This window comes from Notolepis coatsorum (genome assembly GCF_963971535.1).
Source record: "Notolepis coatsorum genome assembly, chromosome: 2".
Classification (NCBI taxonomy): domain Eukaryota; kingdom Metazoa; phylum Chordata; class Actinopteri; order Aulopiformes; family Paralepididae; genus Notolepis; species Notolepis coatsorum.
The window spans coordinates 3,527,375-3,553,265 of NC_140166.1; the positions used below are offsets into that span (position 1 = coordinate 3,527,375).

Sequence of the window (25,891 nt, forward strand, 5' to 3'; positions counted from 1 at the left end):
CTGTCCCAAGGACCCCCATCTGAGAAGGCTTTTTGTTGATTGATATGATTTAGTCCCTGAATTCCATCGTTGTCTATGCTGTAGGTGGGTAGAGTGACACATACAGTACGTTCAGAATAGGCATTCTTATACACACTCCTATAGTGTGGACTTCGAAGGAATGGAATAAAAGCTAAATTAACCTCCTGAGGTGTGTGGTACTCGCTTTGGGTATCTCTCTCTCATTTCTTCCTCCCTCTCCCCCCCAGGATGACTTCTTCCTGGGGAAGTGTTTTAAAGCCATGGAGGTGGATTCCCTCAGCTCCTCCCACCCAGTGTCTATGCCCGTGGAGAGCCCCACCCAGATCCAGGAGATGTTTGACGATGTCTCGTATGACAAGGTGTCATACCTTATCCCCGTACCATGGATGAATCCTACATACTACTTGCTTGGAGTCCTTTGACCATATTCATACAAAGAGCAAAATGCCCGCTGTGTGAATTATGGTCAATGCAGCTCTATTAACCTTCAAAGTCGTACTTACTAGTTACTAGTTTTTTTCCATCAGTTCTTGTCCATCGAACAAAATTATATACAAAGGGCAGTGGTTTTTGAGATTGAATAAAGATTGAATTGAATTGAATAAAACACTGCATTTACACATTAACTCAATCAGCGCCAGACCCGAGGATAGTCGGGTTTTCATCGTTATTTCTTTTATTCGATATTTCGATTCATTACAGGCACACGGACATCGGGTTTAACACTTTGACTGCCACGCTATTCGGTTATCATTACCCTTAGAATGACAGCCTTCTAGTAGTTTCCGTGGTCGTTGCACTACTGTATGTTTGCGAACTGGTGTTTGTGTTCTGTATTATAGCTGTAGAGACACAGTGTGGCTCATTTTGACAAACATTACTTGTAGTCCAGCATGGGAATAATAGTTTGTTTCCACACGCTGTAGTTTGTAGTTTATTACATGCTAAACATCGCACATTTCCAAGATAATACAGTCTTTTTTCATAGATTGCGAGATAAAACGTGTTATGTGCAATAAGCCCAAACCGTTCTGGCTGATCCCCTGAAACCCTGAATACTCCCAAATCAAAGTTATATGACATATATATATACCATCACAAAATCATCAAGGGGGGGGGGGGGGGGGGGTCGTTTTAACTCAAAACTATGATTGCGTTTGCCGAGCATGTTTTTCGTCCGGTGAAACACAGAACTGTGATCATTAGAAAAACACGTTTCAGATTCGGTAAAATAGACATAGAATGTACCTTAACACTTTGACTGCCATGAAACGTGTTTTGACGTCATTGCGGGCCATGCTCAAGTTGCCGGAGGACGCTGTACAATATTTCAAAAATCTGCGATCGGATTCATATGTCCCCTCCGCTGGCCTGAGATCCACCAGCAGGACCCACTGAGCTCTCTGGCGGTTCAGGAGCGCCATCTGGTGGCCGATCGGCGCAATCGCTTTAACAGGAAGTGGCATAGAGGTTGTGCTAGACGTCCGTAGTACTTCCGGGCGCTCGCTATAGGTCCCGGGACTCTGGCTCGTCACGCTACACAGTGATCGATTGCCAATAACTTGATAAACAACATGATTTGGACGTATATACCATTATACAAGCTGGAGATGGACCGGGTAAATTTACATCCCATAATGATAAGATTTCAACTCTACGATGATCGCCCAACGGCGCGCGGAGACTGGGGTGAGTTTCAGCGTGTAACGTTACCGTCTTCGATACTAACTGCTATTATCAACATTTGACCCACATTAGATGATTGGTATAACGCTGCCCACGGAATTATAAACGCCCCCTAGCCCATCCGGTCAACATCAGATGACGTGTAGTAACTTCTAGAAGTACGTCTAGTTGGAATTTTTTATATCGCGCTGATTGCCATAAAACTGTATTGCATCATCAATATAATGCATTTGGGGCTATAGATCACGTTCTGGAGAAAGCTGCAGAAAGAGATGAAAACATACTTATACATTAGACCATACTTTACTATGAATATGTGAATGAAAAAGTTTAACGTTGCTACACAATGAACAATACATATAGGACTTTGAATGGGCCCTAATAATGGCAATGTAGCAATAGAATTTAAAAAGTTATAGCCCTGCAAAGAAGGGGTACTTCTCCATAGACAAATAGAGCTGGCAATCTATGGTATATCATGAATTTAACCCAAGGCAACCAAAGTGTTAACTTAGCCAGAAAGTATTCAAAGAAGAATAATTCCAAGTGATCGCATCGCCATCGCGATTACCAGTGTATATGTCTATACACGTTTTGATGGTCAAATACGCTTAGGCAACAGAATTTCTAGGCGATCAATGTGAATCTATGTCCCAGCAGGAGGAGTGGCCACTGGCCAAGCAGAAATGAAAGTTAGAGTGTGATTCAACCCAAGCCATCGCAGTTCAGACACGGACGATACCGCCACCTGGTGATAGTCGATCAGCATTGCAGTTCTAATGTGTGGGGATGGTCAAAGATGATGCAGTTCGCTCTGGGCAAGTCTGTAGAGCGGGGATCAAAGCAAAAAGATCAAACGATCCAAAAACTACTTTTTACGTTTTTGGCACTCAACCATTGGCGCCCAATAATGACTTTTTACCTTTTTGGCACAGAAAGTGTTAACATGGGGAATCATCCTGAGATCGCCAAAGTGCAATACCGGCCTCATCCTACCAGGTGCCAGTATCAAGCACCCTTTGAAATTGAAACCTTATATCTTGGCCTGTGTTATGTTCAAATGTCTCCGGGCGCAGTTTTTTTTGTCAGGTGAGTCGAGCGGTTATCCCGATCGCATTGAGAAGCGTCAAATGCCCCCGATGCATCTGTTGTGGTGGATTATGTTGGCGACACGATGGACACCAATACTGGGACTCGCGATCAGACAATTGGAATATTCTTTTTGGGGTACCTCCTAGTGAAGGTAAGGACTATATGACATCAATCCTGCTTTGATCCAACCATGATTTCACCTCGATCGCAACGTGTGTGTGTAACGTTACTCCACAACGTATGCCGTTGGTGACGATCAAAGCATCAAACCTCCCCCCTTTCATGCATTCATAATGAAACATAATACCTATTATATACATTTGATTTGGAAATAGTAGCGTGTCCAGGCGAGAAACGCCAACGCTTTTAGTGAAATTCACGTATTGCTGCATATCGTCATTTTCTGGGATTAGACAGCATCACTCTAAAACTATACTTATATTCACCACGGTATAACACGGTATAATACCACGGTATATTTTTTTTTTCACATATTGAACGATAGATAGTTGATGTCAAATCGGCCATAGTATTGTATCCATAGCTATAATATAGAATATAGATATAGCCCTGCAAACACTGCCACTTATTCCTATCTCTTATAGCGTTGGCGTGGTAGGAACAAACGATGCTCAAGTCCGTGGCGTCCAAAGAGTCTTATGTGGGGCAAGGTGTCTATATGCGCGGTCGATACCCTGTGTTTTAGTGTCCCTGTTGCCATGAGTAATCCAATTAGCAGTCAAGTTTCAAGTTTGTTTATTAATGATCACAATAAAATACACATACTATATGGTGAAATGCTTGGTTCTGTATGAGCCCCGAGTGCTTCATACAGTAAAAAAAGTTTTTTTAAGTAAGTAAAGAGGAATATACATATACATTACAATATACAGTCTAAAGTACAACCTAGGTACAGTCTAAGTACAGTGAGTAAAAATGAGTAAACAGTGAGGTACAATGCAGAAAATGAGGTACAAAACTTTGAGGTAAGGTGCAATTGCAAATGAGGTATGAATGCAGTGCAAATCTCTTTAATAATAGATAAATATAATGTAGTGTTAAAGTGTCTAAATTGAGTGTTACGGTGAGTGTTTGTTTAAAAGTGAGTGTGTGCATATGGATGTGTGCAATGAGTGTAGATGATGGGTTGTTACATGGAGTCATTGAGCATCCTGATGACCTGGGGATAGAAGCTCCTTCTGAGTCTCTCTGTACCGGCCATGAGACTCCGGTAGCGCTTGCCGGACCGTAGCAGTTCAAAGAGGCTGTCTTGACCTGTGGTGTCCCGCCCACAGATAGAATGGCTGAGTCCACTCACAAATTATTATTATTACCATCTCCCTCTTTGACTTAGCAATAGCAGGTTACTTATATTACATAGAAAATATATTCATCCCCAGAAATGTGATTTACATGGCTTGCATGTTTTCTTTTGGTGACAACACAATTACACATTACTGTTGAACTATGACACAGTGCAAAAAAAGAAGATAGCAAAAACCAATAATACTGGGTTAATGGGTTTTTCATAACCGGATTATGACATTTACACGAGTTACCCAAAACCAAGTTAGGTAAGTAGCCTGGGTCTGTGCATGTGAACGTAGTCATTGAGGTTTCTTTTTTAAAACCCCAAATGTGACTTAAAATTATGTTGTTTGTTTACGTCCAGGGGGCCTGTATTCTGAATATGCTGCGAGACTTTCTGACCCCAGATGCCTTTAAGGTCGGCATTGTGCGCTACCTGAGGCGCTACAGCTACCAGAACACTGTCAACAGCCACCTGTGGGAGAGCCTGACCAACGTAAGTGGTGTTCTTCTTGTGTGTGTGGCCTGTGGGAGAGCCTGACCAACGTAAGTGGTCTTCTTCTTGTGTGTGTGGCCTGTGGGAGAGCCTGACCAACGTGAGTTAGGCTTGGGCGGTATGACGGTATTAAGGTATACCAGGGTATTTAGAAATACCTACCGTCAAAATCACAGATGCGCTTCAGTTTCTATAACAGTGAAATGGAGTTTTGAGTGTAGTGCGCACACTGAGTGTAGTGCACACATGCGCCAGCAGAGGGCGAGACCGCTCTAGTGGAGCGAGTGGGTCACAACGGTGTTCACGTTTTACGGTAATGTTGCGACAGTGCTGTGAAAATACCGTAAAGCGTTGTGACGAGAGCAGTGTTGTTGTGGAGCAATCCGTCTCTTATTATATGTGAACTAAAGAGTACAAGGTTTACACAACAGCCCCCACCCGCCTTTTTATTGTATTTGTACCGTCCTGTACTATCCGCTGTCAGCTGTTTATCTCTCTCTGTGAGCTACTAAGCTTGAATAACTAGCGTTAGCTCACGTTAAGTAGCGTTAGCTCTGCGGCTAATCTTAGATTACCCTGAACTAAATCAATGACTAGGTTATAAAGCATTCGAGTAGTTTTCACTGCACATAGAAGTAGCCAAACAACGGGAGCATTTCGGGAGCATATGACCAAAACCCAGGCAATTTCTAGCCCTTAAGGAATCAAATAGTCTGCCATGGCTATAGGCTAGATGCTAACGCTAAAACGGTGCAGGCTTCTACCGGTGCGGGACTACCATTCTGAGAGCTGACGATGATTTGTTTACTTGGTAACACGTAACCCCCCCCCCCGCTGATGAAAATGAAAGTCATACCGTCAAATACCGTGCACCGGGGTATTATAACATAAAGGTTTGCCGGTTTGAAAATAAGGATACCGCCCAAGCCTAACGTGAGTGGTCTTCTTGTGTGTGTGGTGTCACGTTTTAGACTCAAACGTGAAAGTTGTAAAAGATACTTAGAGATGAAACACTTTTGAAGGTATTTATTATAAAAAGTTTAACAAGCAATGTAATATAAAAGTGAATAAGCAAAGTATTTATACAAGGTGAATATAGCAAGGTACAATTTGAAATCTAGATTGTTACAACCGGCCGGTCGAGTATATAAAAGAAAGGAAAAAACAGTCAAGTCCTTTGTGGGTCCGTCCAGTCTAGTCAAAGCAGAGAAGTAAAAGAAGTGAAGTCCTGTGGTTTCTCTGTCAGGGTGTTTTTATTGGCCCCCTAGTCCAGTGTGTGTACGTGGTGTCTCTCCTGAGTGCACGTTGAGTGTCTGTGTCTATTTGGTCAGCCTGTATGTCTGCCGTGCATGAGTGCGTGGAACGCACATTTACGTGCAAGTTTGTGCGTGTGTGTCTCTATGATAACGATCTGTGATTAATGGAGACTGGAATATGTGACCACTGGATGACCTGGTTGTATATTAGTTGGCTTGTGGCATTTTGTTGAATTATGTGATCCGGCTAATCTGGTGGGTGCTGTGTGCGCGTTGAGAGCAAGGGTGTATGTATGTGTGTGTGTGTGTGTGTGGGAGATGTGTGCGTGTGTGTAGGTTTGTGTGTGTGTGTGTGTGCTTGTCCTATGTGTAAGTGTGTGTATGGCCTGCACCAAGGGCCAGTAGATCACTGATAAGGATCTGTTAGTGGTCTGGCTGCATGGGCCAGAGAGAGAGAGTCTAAGGGAACCGACTAGGCTTTGCATAGTGTACTAATGGGAGAATGTCTTCTGTTATAATTCTACATGATTATACATGTAGAATGTCTCTGCTATAAACTTATGATTATACATGTCATATTTCAACAGTCCCCCCTTCCCTACCTTCAGGTAGGGAAAAATGAAATAGAAGGGGGACCTTAAGCCAAATCATCAACAAAAAATAAAAAAACACACCCAACCGGCCGACCCAACACATCAAGCACAAGAGTCAATCGAGAAATGGCACAATCATCAACTTCTCCACTGGTCACATCAAACACTGCATGTGGCCAAAAAAAACTCCCGAGACAATCTACGGCCTAGAAAGTACGGCCTATTAAAGAACACACTTGAATAATAACTTGCTTAAAACTATGATATAATTGGAGGATAAAAGGCTCACATCGTCCCATGTCCCGACATATGGTGACGGCCCTCGGCGCAGCTCACAGTACATCAGACTCACTGTGAGTCGTTAAACAGAACATAACAGTGTACAATAAAAACAACCCAAATCAAACAACAGCAATCCGTGGCTCCGTATATCAGCCCGGACCACAATCTAGTGGAAGAGGAGAACCAGCCCCACACAGCCCGGCGGGGGGGTCGTGGCCACAACCCCCTCACCAGAGTAAATGAGAACTTGGTCCGCCCCTGTCAAAACAACTGCATGAAAACAAAATGACACGTCAAACCAGGAAACAAATGATCTACACAATATCTACTGCTAAAGGACACAGGAATGGAGACCACTCTAATGTTCCTACCAACACCTAGCAAGAACAAGGCTGCGGATGAATCATAAACACATACCACAGACCTCAACCTCACTAAGCATGAACCTGTTAAAAGGCCAAAAAATACCTAATATCGAAGTTCAGGAAAAAACGTCCTTGGCACAGGACACCGCCATCCGACGTCCGCGATGGATCTCAGCACATCTCTGGACACATTTCCAATCACAATGTTCAACGTATGGGATGACCAACACTAATCTAGTTGGGCTTGTGGAGTGTGACCACATAAATTTGGGGGCCCAGAGGAGAGAGAGAATTTGGTGCGGTCAATGAGAGGGACAGAGAGATGAGAGAGTAGGAGACAGAGTCCTATAATATGAGGCTTCTTCTCCCGGTACAGGCACAGGAGAGTCCATGTCATCCGGTGAGGAGAGACTAGGCATAGCTTCCTCCCACAGCATATCTTCCTCCCACATCTGGATATCACGACCTGGTAATACGTGGCAATGGACAGCTCCACTTCCTGCACAGTCACGGACAGCTCCACTTCCTGCATAGTCAGTGGGGGATAAACGGGGGAGGAGGAGTAGAAGAGGGGAGGAGAGATAGCACCGTGGTGGGGACTGTCATGGCTCTTGGTAGAATACTGAGAGATGGCTTTTTAGGAGGATACAGACATCTTTCCAGGAGGATACAGAGAGATGTAGCAGCGGCGCACGTCCTCTGTCAACCTCAGTGAGCGTCCATCCCAACGGCCGCTCCCTTCAACATTGGAAAGAAGGAGGAGTCCTTGTCCTCGGTAAGTGCAGCAGCAACCACCCTTCAGGATGATAAGAGCACTAGCATCAGCGACACAAACATATCCGACAAAGACAGACCCGTATTCGTCCAACCCACTCCATGGCTTCACAGCGGGGGGTCCTCTGTACCACTGCTCCATGACCCCAGGTCGCCAGGCCCAGCAGGACCTCGACCACAGAGCCGTCGGGCGATGTATCGTCACTACTTAGTGTTCCAATGTCTCATACTCCACCTCCTCTCCTCCATGAGCTTCCGGACCTGTTACTGTCAGTGTGGTCCAGCTGTCACCATGGCCCGTCCCCCCTTGGCCCGTCCCCCCTTGACAGAGGATATCCATGGCTGAGTATCGGGTCCGTGTGGGATCAAGTCCGCTGCCCGCCCCCCAGAGTCACAGAGAGAGAGAGAGAGAGAGAGAAGAATAGAACAGCGGCCCTCCCCACCAACATTACCAATCAATCCAACACATTAAAATGACATCCAGACAGAGATTACAATAAAACGGCAAATTTAAAATGAACCAGACTCAAAACCCAAAAAGAGTAAAAAGAAAAAATACAAAATCTACACCCAAAAAATTTAAATAATGTAAAATAAGGACCAAATAGGGAGAGAGAGTGAAGCGGAGTGTCGTGTGTGACGTGCGCACAGTCAGCGCGTGTGTGTATCAGAGTGTGTGTGTTCATGTGTCAGTGTACGTGTGCGTGTCAGAGTGTGTGTGTGTATGTGTGCCTGTGTTCGTATTAGGTTGTGTGTGTGTGCAGACAACGTGTGTGTGTGTGTGTATGTGTGTGTGTGTGTGTCGTGATCGTGCGCGCCAGTGTAAGGGCGTGTGCTAGCGAGATTATCAGCGTGTGCGTCAGAGCTTGTAGATTGATTGAAATCGTAGGACAAAAAAACATTCTAAAAGACAAGACAATAACAGTGTCCACAACGCTGGTCAAAAATGGATAAAACACAATAAAGCCAAGGCTTGTTTCCATTGTGGTCCATACATGGAACATAAAAAGGCACAGAAATACAAATGGACATGTACACTAGACAGGATACATCCTAAAAAATTTGTATAAAAATACCTAACCTGACAACTCATACAGTTAACTAATGTTAAAAGAAAATCCGCAAACCCTTAAAAGCAACTCATGATAAAAGAAATAAAAGCCAAGTTAAAAGAGATAAAAAACATTTTAAGACCAATTTGAGTTGCTGCTGAGCCATGTTTTTAGGGCGGATTTAAATCCGAGAGGGGAGTTCAGGAGTTTTATGAATGTTGGCAGGGCATTCCACATTACCGCAGCCGAGTAAAAAATGCATCTTTCCCCATGCATGTCCTGACTCTCGGCGGGACCAGGTCCGTGGGGCTTCCTCTTGTGGCGTGTTTGTGGACATCTCCTACTTTATTAAAATAATTTACTAGGTACTTGGGGACCGTTTCTTCCAGTACTTTAAAAACCAGTAGCATTTTAAGCTGGTGTACCCTTTCCTCAACCCTAAGCCATCCCAGACTGCTAAAGTGGGCTGGCGTCAGGTGAGTCCTAAAGTGAAGGTTGTGCCACTAGTTTGTTTTGGGAGGTCTGGAGCTTTGTCTTCATTTGTTTTGATATGTTGCTGCACCATGAAGTGCAAGCATAGGCAAAGTGACATTGGATGAGGGCGTTTCCATTTTTAATTTTTATTTTTTGTGACCAACTTCTTATTTTGTCTTTTCTTTTAAACAAGTTCAGAGGAAAGACATTCACATCAGCATTTCATATTAAGTCACACAGTGGCATAAAAAGTGTCTTTTCAGTATAGATTGTCCGTCAGTATATTCATATACTGTGTAGCCTGCCTGTTGCAGTTGTGACAGTCTTTTCCTCCGTTCTGGCGGTCCTGTGGCTGAGAGACAGCCCAGGTCGCTTCTTAACCCCACTCCCAGCCCCCCGGGTTTGCATAGACATTTTAGGAGAGGGGGAAACCTTGATGCATACATGTATAGGATACTCTTAATTAGAAAATAAATCATAATTATGTTTGTTAGATAATAAATAATAAAAATAGGGAAAAATACAATACAACCTAGAAACAACCACAACAAATTATAGCAGTAAACAGAAAAGGAAAAGATAAAAGGAAAAGATAAATGGAAACAACAGCAACATGATCTTTGTTCATTCTCTGGTGTCAAGGTACAAGTGTTCAACCTAGTGGAGTACTGATTTTACCTTCTGGGCCGCAGTAAGTAATATTTGGATCGATTCTGTCCTTGCTCCCTGTGCTCTAGCACTGGATGCCTCTAATCTCAATACTTCGTAGAAGGACAGTTTCCAACGGTAAATATTGAGACTATGGGGTGGTTTCCATCTCATTACGAGCATTTTCTTTGCTGCCGTTAAACCGGCCAGAAACACTCTTTTTGTGAGGCGTTAATTTTAGAGATGAATCATCATTTAATAATAAAATGTGTGGCAAACAAGGTATGTTTATCTCCGTTATATTAGTGAGAAATAATGCAACCTTGGCCCAAAAAGCGAGTACTCCTGGACATTCCCACATCATATGTATGTATGTTCCTATAACTTTTTGCGGACATAAAGCACATAGAGGACTTTGTAATATTTTTATTTGACAGAGTTTCCTGGGTGACAGATAAAATCTTTATCATTTTGTAATGAGTTAATTGGTTATTATAATTACGAGAGGTCAGTGGAATATTATCCACATTCTGCCAATTTATGCAGGCGTTGTAATTCTTTAAATCTATTCTGTTTAGTTTTCCTTGTATTTTATTATATAACCCAGAAACAAAACCATTTTTAACATTTATGCCATACACTATATCCATTAAAGGGCGACCTGGTAAAGGCTGATTCCATGGGACACCATAAGTGCGCATTGCAGTGCGTAACTGTAAATAAAAAAAGAAGGATGTACCAGGGACATTATAGATTTGTTTGAGCTCTTGAAATGATCCGAGACCGTAAACAAAGCATGTCTGATTCCATCCACGGCGATCACCTGAAGGCTACATTGGCAGTACTTTTAAATACACAAGAATCTGTCCCGCGGCTATCACAACTATTATGACTGGACCCACTGTCTGTGAGTGACTCTGCTTTGGTCCAATCACATTCCCCACCCACACTCTGCGAATCAGAGGCAGAGTAGGGCGGGTCTTCACAGCACGTCATGTGACATATGCGCCAATCGTGTGACAGCGGGGCTCCGTTGTCTCGAGTTGTTACAGCCTCGTCTGCATGGAGAATTCCACCCCAAAACACTAGTCTAAACGCAAAATTACAAGTGAGACCGCAAGACGACTTTTGCGGTTTCTGTTCAGTCTCTCTCCGTCTAAACGTAGCCTAAAGCCGTGAGCGGTGTAATGATGCGCATGACTGGGCAGCATGCAGCAGACCTGCCCCAAAATCCCCAAAACCAAATGCACTGTGCAAGGCAGGTAATCTACAAATCCAAAGATTCATCTAAACTTGTGTAATTCGGCAGTTCAACAAGTCGAAAGTACTAATCTTCTTGGAGTGAAGCTGGATAGCACTCTGTCTTGATCTCAGCATATTAATTATATTGTTTTTAAAAATTGGAAGAGCAATCGGTACTTCCAGGAGACGTATTCATGTCAGATAGTGCAACGTTTAATTACACGTCATCTCGACCATCACTCTGCGATGTGGCACTGCCAGCGGTGACCTCCGTAAGCTCCAGGTTGCCCCGAACTGGGCAGCACGGTCAGTACTACATGGGCTGCTGACCAAGGTCTAATGTGAGCCGTATATGCATGCCCGCCGGGCGCCTCTCTTGGCCTAACGTTGAAGATAGATTGTCTTATAATACACTCATGCTGTCCAAGTTGGTCATGAGCAGTAAAAACTCCTGTAACCATACATAAACAGATAGTTATTTGTAATACTGTGCATGAGCAGTACACCAGAGCGCTCTGGATATATGTTATTTGTAGAGCAGTAACTCCTTGGATTAACCTGCCACCAAACCTCAGCTGTACAGCAGATTCACTTCAAAAATAATCCCTAATCGTATATAATATGTATGGTTGTATAATGTATACAGGCCTAATATGTGTTTCTATTATCTTCTATGCTTTTTTAAAAGTTGTTTAACTCTGTTCTGTGGTTTTTAAAGATGCTATAAATATATCCAGTCCTATATTATGGAGATCAAAACCGCCTTTAGAAGACAGACCTGCCTTCAGCATCAGCTACAGACTGAACATTTAATACATTCATTAATATAAATTAATTAATGAATAAGTAATAGACAAGGATTAATTCTCATTAGAATTATGCCTAATTATTCAAATGTTAAACACACACGCGCGCGCATATGACTATAGGACCTTTTACAACTTGATCAACATCTATGGCATTGAGTGCACGTGTTTTTACCATCATCGCTGACATTCCACACTGTCTACATTATATGGGGACTCACTTCAAACACTGAGCGATGCTCGCCACAGTGACAGTAGTCAGACGAGCTTCACATCTGTCAACAAAGAAACCATACTGCTGTAATTATTTCCGTCTTCAGAAGACTTATGACTAAAATACAACTTTCATATACTTATCCTATACGGCAAACCCTTCCTGTCTTTCCACCTCACGAGGCATCATAAGGCAACAGTTGCATTTAGAATCCAGACATCTGACTGCATAGAGCCACTTAGAATACGTGCAAGTGGAACAAATATCAACATTCTTGAACCCCATAAACGCATGCTCGCGTCCTGTCGTGATGTCGTGATTAAATCATTTTATCAGCGAATCAAAGTTGCAAAGAAAATATATACTGAGACACTAAGAATCACTAAAAATAAGTTCTACCAAAACAGCAACGTTTGCTGGATGTTGACTAACAACCATTCGATTTTATGAGTGTATATACATGTTGAGTTTTCATCACAGGGATAATAGCCAAATCTAAATTACAATTTTCGTCAAGAATAACAGCACATTTGGTCAATAACACCTGTACTGTTTCCGTGGGAAATATGGGTTCATTGCGTTAGATGTACTTCCAACAATAAAACGCGCTAACCAATCAATGTGACAGCAGAGGCTATATAGGCCTATATACTATGTCCATGATTATACTATGTCCATGATTTGGGAGCAATGTAAGGACGATATTCACTATGATTGTAAACATCCATATCAATCGCTCAGATATCCAGTCATGTCTTCTATTTACTTCTATAGGACGCAAACGTGGAATGTATTAGCGTTCTAGCCCGGACCCCGTCTTCTCACTTTTAGAGACAGCCGGGTGATGACACAAAACAGATCTTATGGTTATGATGTAAAACGAATATTACAGGCGCTGTTTGTTTTTGTCGTCTGAGAAATTAGTTGGTCCTATTATAGCGAGCCTTGTAAAAACCATTCTCAATTGCTGTTGTATTTACACACAAATATGCCTCTGATATTTCTCTCTCTATAAGTCTCTCTCTCTTTCTCTCTTCACGCACACACAATATGAGTTCATATTTAAGCTATAGTTCTGTTTGGAGGCTTAACATATATCCTCCCGAGCTATGGAATGATGACTCAGATAATCTGATCTCCTCTCCTCCACCCACAGCTCGGGCCTCTGGCCAGCCTCACTCCAGTCAATACCAATAACACAAGCTGATATGACAGATTGAACTGACCATTCGGAGTCTATACTTCACAAGGCTCTTCCCCTTCAGTTCCCAGTCGTTCTCCCTAGTAGCTCTTACAGTATCTCTAGGCGACTTCATAAAGATAACTTTACAGTCCGCATCGTCGACGTTTACAAACCACAAGGTCGTGCTTCAATGCTGTCTTTTATAGGCCTGATGCACATCACTATATATATGGTTACTTATGGACATATTTAAGTCCCTTATCAAATCGTATCGGTCTTCTGGGGACTGCTTTATGGTTTCACTGTAAGTGAACAAAGAAAGGATTACATTGTGTCTCTTTTAGCAGAACCACACAAAGAACACAGGCTATACTGTTATTAAAAAGCATACAAAATATGTGGGAGACCCTGATGGAAACAAGACAAACGCCTTTCTCAGGTCTGCATCCCCCCAACAATTGTATGTATTGAGCCGTACTGTATTGTACCCATTCTGCAATCCGTCAAATAAAGTTTTCATTCACTCATTCATTCACCTGTCCACTTTTGTTCTTCCGCCACTGTGCACGCACGTAATTTCATTCAACCCGTTATTACCATCATGCAATATGTGTCTGGTACTGTCTCTAAAAAACAAAGAATCGCAATAATAATTACTGTTCCTGGTGGACCCCAGGAAGACTAGCTGGTTGCAATGGCACCAGCCAATGGGGATCCGTAATAAAACAAAATAAAATCAAATAATGGGTCAAATTACTAAAATTATGATTCATGGTCGCTCACTAATTCGCTGTTATAGATAGCGAAATGCATGCTTGTCTCGCATCGGAGCGTGGCGGTGCTGCAAGCACAAATCAAACTTCACCCATTTATCAAAAGAAAAAACAAAACACCTGGTCCTATCCCAAGACCCGCTTCTCCTAATTATAGTAACTGCAGTATCATTTCCATTTCATTAATATAATGTTCTATCTATGATTGGTGTGGTGACCGCTTGTCACACCCCCCATCCTGACAACGCGCCCGACGCATATAATACCAGACGCGTTCCTATTCGGGCTGGGTAACATGATAAGTTGAACCGAACGCAAGGGGCCCACATCGTTCAAAAGAAAATAATGATTGAAAACATAACAGCCCGCGGTGGCCCTCTGTTGCCCCTCGGCGCCGGCAGGAACATGTTTCGATCGAGCGCACGTCGCTCCAATAAAAGAGACGGCGTGTCCCAGTATTGGACCAGACGGGCCAATCTGAACTATTCCAATACGTGCGTCTTCATCAATGCAGTCCTGTGTGAATTATGTGTGGTCCCGCAACGTTACACATCTACAGCAAGCGGCACAATAATAGTCTGCGCACCGCAGACCGACCAAAGAAATAAGAAATAAAAACGCTCCCCTGGAGCATGGTTCGGAGTCCGCACACTGTGCGTGTAACTATAATAATAATAATATATAATGCAGGACCTCTTTAATCGGCACACAACGAACTGGACCTTGAATCCGGAATCAAAGCCATTTTTATATAACGGAAAAGGACAGTCTTTGGTATATATTTTATTCTATCACACGGGAAGGTTATGTTTGTCAGATCCAAACGAATGAACGATGAAAACGATACCCGGCCGTATCGCCCCATTAGGCATACTATATATTATGGTCTCATTGCCTTGCGTCTATCGATAACAATGTTTATTCATGCATGTGTAATACACGAAAAACCTGATATAGGACGCAGCGGCGGGAAGCAGAAAACGCACGTATTGCCGTGAAGCCATGACGGGCCGCACTCAGACACTCGCGGGCTTGCATTGAAAGCGCAGGGAGGAAGGCACATTTACATAAGCTGTAAATGCATAGTCCATATGTGTCTTTAAAGATTTCCAGTTCCAGTGTGGTATTGTCCATTTTGCTTGTATAACCAGCTATTATATATTTAATTAGAATATCAGAATTCATTATAGAATGATGAGCAGTGTGACTGTACTCCGTAATATGGTTAATTCGCATTGGGTAAGATAAAGATTGCTGGTTGAACAGCATCTATATGTGTGGTAACAATGCAGATATTGAGTGTATAATATTTCTGTGAATATGCGCGTGGTGCACGCCTCTATTATTATATCCAACCAAAACGAAAACGATTGCTTCCAGCCCATGAGTCGCGCGTCCGTAGTGGCTGGTGGGTCGGCAGTGCGCACGGCGGTGATCAGAGTGGTCGCAACGAGAAGTCAGGTACCCACTCCCTATATAGCATATCATAATAATATATTACCCGCTCCCACAACTGCTTATATAGCATAACATAATAATATAATATAATACCCGCCTATCTTTAATGAACTAGATACATCCATCTAATTGTCAACGCATAGTCAGGAACTGCAATGCAAGAGGGTTCAATAGATTCCGGTTCCACAGACCTCCCCTCCCTCGTGCGGCCGCAACGAGGGATTCAAAAGTCCGTGAAGCCCAGACCCCTCCTCGCAGAGCAGCACAACCATGGAATATGAACGATATATGCTTTAACAACAATAGGTTGGCCCCCCTACCTCCAGTATATTCATTTTGATATAACGATAATGGTCACCTTACCAAGAACAGTTATAGCAATGTATATATAATATACCATTCATTACTATAGCACTCTACACACACCGTTCTCCGACGGCAAGGCCTGGAGCCCGCATCATACAATATCTGACAAATATACACCATGGCAAGGAAACAGCTAACGACCTATGGATATAGCCTTCAAGACATAATAAATATTCCACACATTTGGACATATAACAACACTTAGAATTTAAGAAGCCTGTACAATACAATACACAACACTGAAATAACGTGACTCACCACCTAACCACATCCAACATGGGTATATCGTAACTCATAACCTAACCATATCCAATATGGGTATTATAACGTAACTCATAACCTTTTCAATCGACTAAGCTTATTTCGCAGACTAGGATTGCAGTTGGCTGACGCAATTAAGAGACTAAATCAGGACTAATTAAGGCTGATCAACCTTAACCGTAACCCGTTCGTAATTCTCACGCACTTCAGACCTACAATCCTATGGTTTGTCTACTTTAATAACTCTGGCTAGGGCCTAAGTCCCTGTACATTACAGCCAGGCCTCCCCGAGGTCCTAGGGTTATACCCTATCACTTAAATAGTGGTATTTCTACCTGTGGCTCTCAATGGTCTCTAACTACACACCCTCAAGACCCCTACGCTCCGCATCTTCTGGCCGCCTCAGACCTACTCCTATCCAAGCTCCGGGAGGGTCATCAAAGAGAAGTCGCCTATTCTCAGTCCTTGCCCCACAATGGTGGAATGAACTACCCACCCCAGTTAGGATAGCCGAATCACGTCCAATCCTTCACCGTCGACTAAAGATCTGAATTAAAAAAATTATTAAAAAATCTAACCCTAACTAACCGTACCGTCATGCACTTGTCCTAATAAACTAACCTACACTGTAGCACTCAACACTTTGATGAACATTGTTGCTCAGCTGAGTTGTGCCCTTCCTGATGGCTTGTCATAGAGAACTTGTAAGTCGCTTTGGATAAAAGCGTCAGCTAAATGACTAAATGTACATGTAAATGTAAACTTAAATAAATGACCCTAACTTATATAAATGGGTCACTCTAACTTGGTGTAGAAAAAAGACAGAGAGAGAAAGAGAAAGGTGTGAGTGGGAAAAAAAATTAAATAAAAAAAGTTCTAGTATAGATTGCACCTTGCAAATATTAATTTCAACAGCACAATTCAATGGGTTTACTTATATTTTTAGCAACTTATTCACAAGACAATAATGAGAATGCATCCACTCATAACGGCTGTTTTAACTATGCAGATTTCGACTTAACGTAACAGGTTTTTCTGCTTACCTTTCTAAAAGGTAAGCAGATACTTAGAGATGAAACACTTTTGAAGGTATTTATTATAAAAAGTTTAACAAGCAATGTAATATAAAAGTGAATAAGCAAAGTATTTATTTTGAAATCTAGATTGTTACAACCGGCCGGTCGAGTATATAAAAGAAAGGAAAAAACAGTCAAGTCCTTTGTGGGTCCGTCCAGTCTAGTCAAAGCAGAGAAGTAAAAGAAGTGAAGTCCTGTGGTTTCTCTGTCAGGGTGTTTTTATTGGCCCCCTAGTCCAGTGTGTGTACGTGGTGTCTCTCCTGAGTGCACGTTGAGTGTCTGTGTCTATTTGGTCAGCCTGAATGCCTGCGTGCATGAGTGCGTGGAACGCACATTTACGTGCAAGTTTGTGCGTGTGTGTCTCTATGATAACGATCTGTGATTAATGGAGACTGGAATATGTGACCACTGGATGACCTGGTCGTATATTAGTTGGCTTGTGGCATTTTGTTGAATTATGTGATCCGGCTAATCTGGTGGGTGCTGTGTGCGCGTTGAGAGCAAGGGTGTATGTATGTGTGTGTGTGTGTGTGTGGGAGATGTGTGCGTGTGTGTGTGCTTGTCCTATGTGTAAGTGTGTGTATGGCCTGCACCAAGGGCCAGTAGATCACTGATAAGGATCTGTTAGTGGTCTGGCTGCATGGGCCAGAGAGAGAGAGTCTAAGGGAACCGACTAGGCTTTGCATAGTGTACTAATGGGAGAATGTCTTCTGTTATAATTCTACATGATTATACATGTAGAATGTCTCTGCTATAAACTTATGATTATACATGTCATATTTCAACAGTGGCCTGTGGGAGAGCCTGACCAATGCGAGTGGTCTTCTTGTGTGTGGCCGCTCACTCTCAAATCTATCGAATTTCACTGCTTTGCCTTTTGTTCTTGTCTGTCTTGTATGTTTGTTTTTTAAATGCTGTCATGCTGACCAGGTCTTGTATATTTGCTTTTTAAATGCTGCCATGTTGATAAGGTCTTGTATGTTTGCTTTTTAAATGCTGCCATGTTGAGCAGAGCAGGTCTTGTATGTTTGCTTTTAAAATGCTGCCATGTTGAGAAGGTCTTGTATGTTTGCTTTTAAAATGCTGCCATGTTGACCAGGTCTTGCTTGAAAAAGAGATCATTGATCTGAAGTGACTACCTGGTAAAATAAAGGTTGAATAAAAAAAGAAGTAATGCATTTTGTGTCCCCAACAGATCTGTCAGTCAGATAATCTGGATGAAGGCAGAATAAAAGAACATCTGTTTTGTTCTCAGGCCAAACTCCAGTCTGGAGCCTCTGTAAGTAATCGCTGTAATTGTAATCCCTAACCTTCTTACTGTCCTCTATCATGTACTCTTCCTACTATACTAATATGTCTTTACAACTATGCACTCAACACTGCAGCACCCAAGTTTCAGCACTGTTTGATGGACATTGTTACTCAGCTGAAAGAGTTGTACCCTTACAAGAGAGATACAGTACAAGAGTTTTTATTTGTCACGGCATACAGGTATACAGTGAAATGCGGGGGGTCTTGCCCGCAACGATGTGCATAATACAATAGTAATAATATATAATAAGAATCCAACCAAGAGCGACATTGTGCAATAAACAAGTAAACAAAGTAGGGCATATCGGTATCTGTACATGAGTTATTTACAGAGCATGGTAGGACATGCTAGGTCCTGTGGTAGCGCAGTACACTGTTAGCTACGGATGAGGCACTGGGTCTTTATGTACACTGCTATACAATGCTATATTATACAATCTCAAGCTCTACTATACTATTCTTAAAGTGACCTTTCCTTCTGTAAAGTGTCTATAAGTGTGAGCATGTGCAGCATGAGTGTGTGTGTGTGCTCATGTTAAAGTGGCTGCTAGTGTGTGAGCGTGTACAGTGTGTGTGTTGTGTGTGTGTGCTCATGTGTGCTTGTGCGTAGAGAGTTCAGTGTTCAAGGCTCTGATGGCCTGGGGGAAGAAGCTGAGCCGAAGTCTCTCTGTCCTCGTTACTGGTGTTCGCAGGCGTTTGCCTGACCGCAGCAGCATGAACAGGCTGTTGTTGGGGTGGTGAGGGTCTTTCATTATTCTGCAGGCTCTGGATTTGCACCTCTTGTTGTATAGGACCTGCAGGGTTGGTAGTGCAATACCCGTGGTACGCTCGGCTGAGCGCACCACTCTCTGTAGGGCCTTCTTGTCCTGTGCCGTGCTGTTGCTATACCAGGCGGTGATGTTTCCAGTCAAGATGCTCTCTACAGCTCTGGAGTAGAAGGACTGGAGTATCTTCCCAGATACTCTGAACTTCCTTAACTGTCTCAGGTGGTAGAGGCGCTGCTTCGCCTTTTTTACGACTGAGTCTATGTGTGTTGTCCATGTCAGGTCCTCTGAGATGTGGACCCCCAGGTACTTGAAGCTGCTCACCCTGTCCACGGTAGCCCCGTTTATCCTCAGTGGTGTGTGTGTCTCCTGCTGTCTCCTCCTAAAATCCACGATCAGCTCCTTGGTTTTACCAATGTTCAGGAGCAGGCTGTTGTCCTGGCACCAGCGTTCCAGTACCTCAACCTCCTCCCGGTAGGCCTTCTCGTTGTTGTCCGAGATCAGCCCCACCACCACTGTGTCGTCCGCAAACTTCACTATGGAGTTGGAGCTGAACTTGGCCACACAGTCGTGTGTGTACAGTGAGTACAGCAGGGGGCTCAGAACACAGCCCTGGGGGGACCCAATGCTCAGGGTGATGGTGTTGGAGGTCTGACCCCCCACCCTGACCGCCTGGGGCCTTTCGCTCAGAAAGTCCAGTATCCAGGTGCTCAGAGCGGAGCTCAGACCCTGCTCGATCAGCTTGTCCACCAGTCTGGTGGGGACTATGGTGTTGAACGCTGAGCTGTAGTCAATGAACAACAGTCTCACATAGCCCCCCTTCTGGCGGTCAAGGTGAGAGAGGGTGCTGTGCAGTACTTGGGAGACCGCATCATCAGTGGACCTGTTTGGCCTGTATGCAAATTGCATAGGGTCCATATCACTGGGGAGGGAGGCACAAATGTGATCCTTGACCAGCCTCTCGAAACATTTCATGGCCACAGAAGTGAGTGCCACCGGTCTGTAGTCATTGAGACATGTTGGGGAGGGTTTCTTTGGTACAGGGATGATGGTAGACATCTTGAAGCAGGCAGGGACCACTGACTCCGCCAGGGATCGATTAAATATGGCGGTGAACACAGGGGCTAGCTGGTTAGCACAGGACTTAAGTATGCGTCCTGTTATTCCATCTGGGCCAGCAGCTTTTCTGGTGTTCACCTGGTGTTCACCTGGTGTTCACCTGCATAAATGCTCATAAATTACCCTTCCTGTTGACTTGTCGTACAGAACTTGTAAGTCGCTTTGGATAAAAGCGTCAGCTAAATGACTAAATGTAAATATAATGTAAATGTTGTTCATAGGGGTGTGATGAAAGGTCACACTTCGGTTCTTTATGTGTTGTAAGTGTACTACAGAGCTCTAATTATAGATTATATACATATACACTGCTTGGGCTTTCTAAAAAAATACACATTTTATTTCAAAAAAACAATGAAATTGAGCCTTAAACATAATGCCAACAGCAGTAGCCAGACCATAGCACCAGTTAAACTGAGCCTCAAACATAATGCCAACAGCAGTAGCCAGACCATAGCACCAGTTAAACTGAAAAAACGTATTAGACCTAGAAGAGAGAATGAGAGGAGAATGATTGTTTTAAATTCTGATACACTATATTGAATATAAATTTTTTCAAATGTGATTGTTTTGAGATTGTTTATATACAATTATTGTAAATCTGTGGTCATTATCAATCCATTCAGTGGCCATTTCTCCGTTATGATCATGACGACCGCTACTTTTTTTTTTTTATTGGTCTTTTTCCCCCTCCATTTTCCTCCGATTTTCTCCCATCCCAATGTTAGTCGTTATGCCAATTCCCAATCCCCTTCCTGGTCGCTGCGCACTTACCCCCCACAGTCGGTCTGGGAGAGTGGAGGCTATCACGTGCTTCCTCCGACACACGTCCAGCCAATCAACCGCTTCTTTTCACCTGGCAGCGCGGATTCTCATTGAGAGGGCGTAGCATGTGGAAGGATCACACTATCCCACTCAAGTCCTATCCGCGCTTAGCAGGTGCCCCGACCGAACTGTAGGAGTCGCTGTTTACAACGACCCGGACCCACCCCGCCAGCTTCTCCCACCCTCTAATACTGCCAATTGTAATAGTGCGAACGGCCAGCCAAGCTGGTGACAACCCCGGAGCTGTGAGCTGGATTCGAACAGGCGAATCTAGCCGCTCCGGGGTTTGGTGACGAACGCAATCTCCGTTACGCCACCTGACCGCCCCACGACCGCTACTTTGTAATATATCACTGCTTGTGACAGGCAGGCAAATGTGTTTGCTAAACGATGATGGGTCCTTCTGCATGTGAATGTCTGCGTGCTTGCTGTGTGTAGAAGTGGTACTCGGGTGACGAGCTAGACATCAGGACCATCATGGACACGTGGACGCTGCAGGAGGGCTTCCCGTTGGTCACCGTGGAGGTCAGAGGTCGTGAGGTCAAGCTCAGCCAGGAACGCTACCTCAAGACCAATGACCCCTCCCTCATTGAAGGGTAAGACGTGGCTCATTGTGCCCTGTGATGGTGTATTAGCAGTTAAGACCCAGTGATGGTGTATTTAGCAGTTAAGACCCAGCGATTGTGTATTAGTGGTTAAGACCCAGTGATTGTGTATTAGTGGTTAAACCCAGTGATTGTGTATTAGTGGTTAAACCCAGTGATTGTGTATTAGTGGTTAAACCCAGTGATTGTGTATTAGTGGTTAAACCCAGTGATTGTGTATTAGTGGTTAAACCCAGTGATTGTGTATTAGTGGTTAAACCCAGTGATTGTGTATTAGTGGTTAAGAAAGACCCAGTGATGGTGTATTAGTGGTTACACCCAGTGATTGTGTATTAGTGGTTAAACCCAGTGATTGTGTATTAGTGGTTAAGACCCAGTGATGGTGTATTAGTGGTTAAGAGACCCAGTGATGGTGTATTAGTGGTTAAGACCCAGTGATGGTGTATTAGTGGTTAAGACCCAGTGATGGTGTATTAACGTTAAGACCCAGTGATGGTGTATTAGTGGTTAAGAGTAAGACCAATGATGCTGTATTAGTGGTTAAGACCCAATGATGGTGTATTAGTGGTTAAGACCCAGTGATGGTGTATTAGTGGTTAAGACCCAGTGATTGTGTATTAGTGGTTAAGACCCAGTGATGGTGTATTAGTGGTTAAGACCCAGTGATGGTGTATTAGTGGTTAAGACCCAGTGATGGTGTATTAGTGGTTAAGACCCAGTGATTGTGTATTATTGGTTAAGACCCAGTGATGGTGTATTAGTGGTTAAGACCCAGTGATGGTGTATTAGTGGTTAAGACCCAGTCATGGTGTATTAGTGGTTAAGACCCAGTGATGGTGTATTAGTGGTTAAGACCCAGTGATGGTGTATTAGTGGTAAAGACCCCACATGTACACCGCTGCCCTGGGGTCAAATCCCACTTCCCTCACAGCTTCACTACTGTCTCGCTAGACAAGAAAAAATACAAATGGGAGTTTTCCCCCCCCCCATGTGTCTCTGCAGATTCCTTTGGCAAATTCCATTGACCTATAGGACCAGTGCCTCTAGCGAAGTACATCGCTTCCTGCTCAAGACCAAGGCTGGTGAGAAGGTTGTTCTGAATGTTTTTAGGCTGCTTTGTACCATTTTTATCCTTTTCATCCTTTTTAACATTGTACAAATGAATATAGTGGAAATGCTGGTTAACTTCAGTTCAACCAGTGTCACGCCGGCTGAAATAATAAATAAGACTTCTGGTCTCAGGTGGTTACTTTTTTCTAAATAAAAGAGCTTTGTCTCGAGCACTTTAATTTTTTTAAATCACGGCAATTCTTTTGGATGGGGCATCCCGAACATGACCTCTCCTGCTCTCTCCATCCCTACCTGTTAGATGTGCTGTACCTGCCAGAGGAGGTAGACTGGGTGAAGTTCAACGTGGACATGAGTGGTTACTACATGGTGCACTACGCGGGCCAAGGCTGGAAGTCTCTGATCAGACTGCTGGAGCACAACCACACAGCCCTCAGCAGCAACGACCGCGCCAGCCTCATCAACAACGTCTTCCAGCTGGTCAGGTCTGTTAAAGCCCCAGGGTTTATACAACCATAGAGTCTGGAAGAGTTTGACTTGTACTTGGAATTATTTTCTCCCAACCTTCATAAATCAGCATAACTTATAATACACTTTTTTTTCTCCCATGTTTTGCATGACTAAAGTAGATTAATGTTTTACAGCCTCAAAGGTCACGCAAAACAAATGTTTAGCTGTCACATACTAAACATGTCACATATTAAACATGAGTTCAGACAGTGTCTGTACGTTACCCCAAATTCTGCCTGTTCCATTTTCAGCATAAAGCATTTTGATGAATGCGAGTTCCTAAATCATTCCACACATTCAGTCAGTCCAGAATGCTCTTCTGATTAATTTCCAATTGTGCAGAGATTACAACAAATAGTCAAAGAAATAAGAGGGGGGGAAAAAGTACATCATTCTAAGTATTTAACAATGAAACACAGCAAGATTTACAAACGTTTCTGGTCCATTACCCCCCACCCCTGTATCCATGCTTGTGTGCACCAGTGTAGGGAAGGTGAGTCTGGGCACCGCTTTAGAGCTGTCGCTCTACCTGTCCAGAGAGACGGAGATCATGCCCGTCACGCAGGGCCTGGGAGAGCTGGTCCTGCTCTACAAGCTGCTGGAGAAGAGAGACATGATGTCACTGGAGAACCAGATGAAGGTTAGTGGAGAGCGGCGTTGTCACCAGGTGAGGACGGCTCGAATGAAACAGCCACACCTGTCCTTGGGCCAGGCTAACGAGACCTGGTAGCAGAGGTGGCTGGTCACCAGTGTTAATTTTGGCAGCTATTTTCATTTTAGTTTTAGTCTTAGTCATGTGTCAAGTGCTCCTTTTTCGTTTTCATCATATTTAGTCATCTTCATTTATTTTTCGTTTAGTCAGTTTTAGTCAACTAAATGTCTGAACATTTTAGTCTTAGTCAGTTTTTGTCTCAATTTTGTCTTTTTTGTTTTAGTCTAGATTTAGTCGACGAAAACGGATGACATATTTGTCTATTTTTTGTTAATGTACTAAAAAAATCGAATCTACAAATCGTTCTGTTTAATCATCTTCCCTTTATTCATTTGCTTAGATTTATTCTACACTTGATCTCAAGAAGGTGGTGAATGAGCTCAGTGAGCGAGCTTGGTGGTTGCACAATTGTAACATGGTGTTATTCACCGGCAAAGATGCAAACAAAAATCATAATTTATATTCTCCTTTGTTTCATCACAATTTACTCAAGCCTAGTAACAGACACAATATTCCTGACACTGGGAATACATACCCCCAGGTCCCTAGATGTTCCTAGATACCAAGAACATGCAAATTGACCTTGTAGAAGTGGAGCAATCTTCCATTTACTTGGGCATGTACCTTTAGGCGAAATTTCTGAAAATAGGGCTACAGCTTAACAGGTAGGCCCCATGAAATCAAATGTTCTTTTATCACATATATTTTGCACTGATAGTCACTGATACGCCAATATCTGTCCCAACAATGACAAAAAGGTTGTTTTGTAGGTATTCTTAGAGTTTGTAATTTCCTGGAATTCTATAAAAAAAAAAAACATGTATACCTGAGATACCTGACACCTTTCACAACCTGGCCAGACCTGGCTGAACCCTGGTTGAGACAGCCACCTTTCACAACCTGGCCAGACCTATCATCATGGTTTAGCTTGTGTACCACAGTTGTTGGTGTGAATTTTGAAAGGTTGCCTATAGACTAGGCAGAATTTCAGAAAATGTGCTTGTATAAAGTGCTGAAGGCATTTCGTGTTTATTTTAGGTACACAACATTTCTAGGGGTATTAAGGGATGCTGAATCCAAATATGCTGTATACCAAGCTAAAAAATGTCAAACAAGGCCTCAAAATTGAGAAATCCAACATGGCCGCCAGCACCAGGCCCTCTCTACACAAAAACAGGTGCTAAACCCACATTTCTTATTCTACTGACATGAAACTTTGCACAGAACATCTGCACCTATGGAGGAAGAAAGTAGGAATATAGCTGTGGTGCAACCATCAGAGTAACAGGGTGTTTTTGACTGTCTAACTGTAATCTTTGTATAGGTGAGGATACAAAAATGACATTTCTTCAGTGTTTGCAGGAATACTGCAGCAATTTGGTAATAACTATACAGTGTGGGACACCAGCATTGGAATCCCCCAAGTCTTAGCTTTCTTAAGGTACCACGTTTATGCAAGTAGCTCTTATACATCTGGATATATAAGCATTTTAATGTAAGCATGCTGTTTTAGGCGAATTTTCAAAAAATAAATGGTGGGGCTTAATGCGTTAA

The 25,891-nt window shown here is 43.2% G+C and overlaps 1 protein-coding gene across 1 annotated transcript in view; it reads left to right on the forward strand.

The window, feature by feature from the left end:
- erap1b (endoplasmic reticulum aminopeptidase 1b) overlaps nucleotides 1-25,891 on the forward strand; it is a 106,214-nt gene that overhangs the window by 48,086 nt on the left and 32,237 nt on the right. Inside the window, exons 8-14 of the mRNA XM_084308973.1 lie at nucleotides 249-380; nucleotides 4,472-4,603; nucleotides 18,622-18,705; nucleotides 21,881-22,038; nucleotides 23,050-23,129; nucleotides 23,417-23,600; nucleotides 24,109-24,265. Of these exons, the coding sequence (XP_084165099.1) occupies nucleotides 249-380; nucleotides 4,472-4,603; nucleotides 18,622-18,705; nucleotides 21,881-22,038; nucleotides 23,050-23,129; nucleotides 23,417-23,600; nucleotides 24,109-24,265 (927 nt within the window). The remainder of the gene's footprint in view (nucleotides 1-248; nucleotides 381-4,471; nucleotides 4,604-18,621; nucleotides 18,706-21,880; nucleotides 22,039-23,049; nucleotides 23,130-23,416; nucleotides 23,601-24,108; nucleotides 24,266-25,891) is intronic.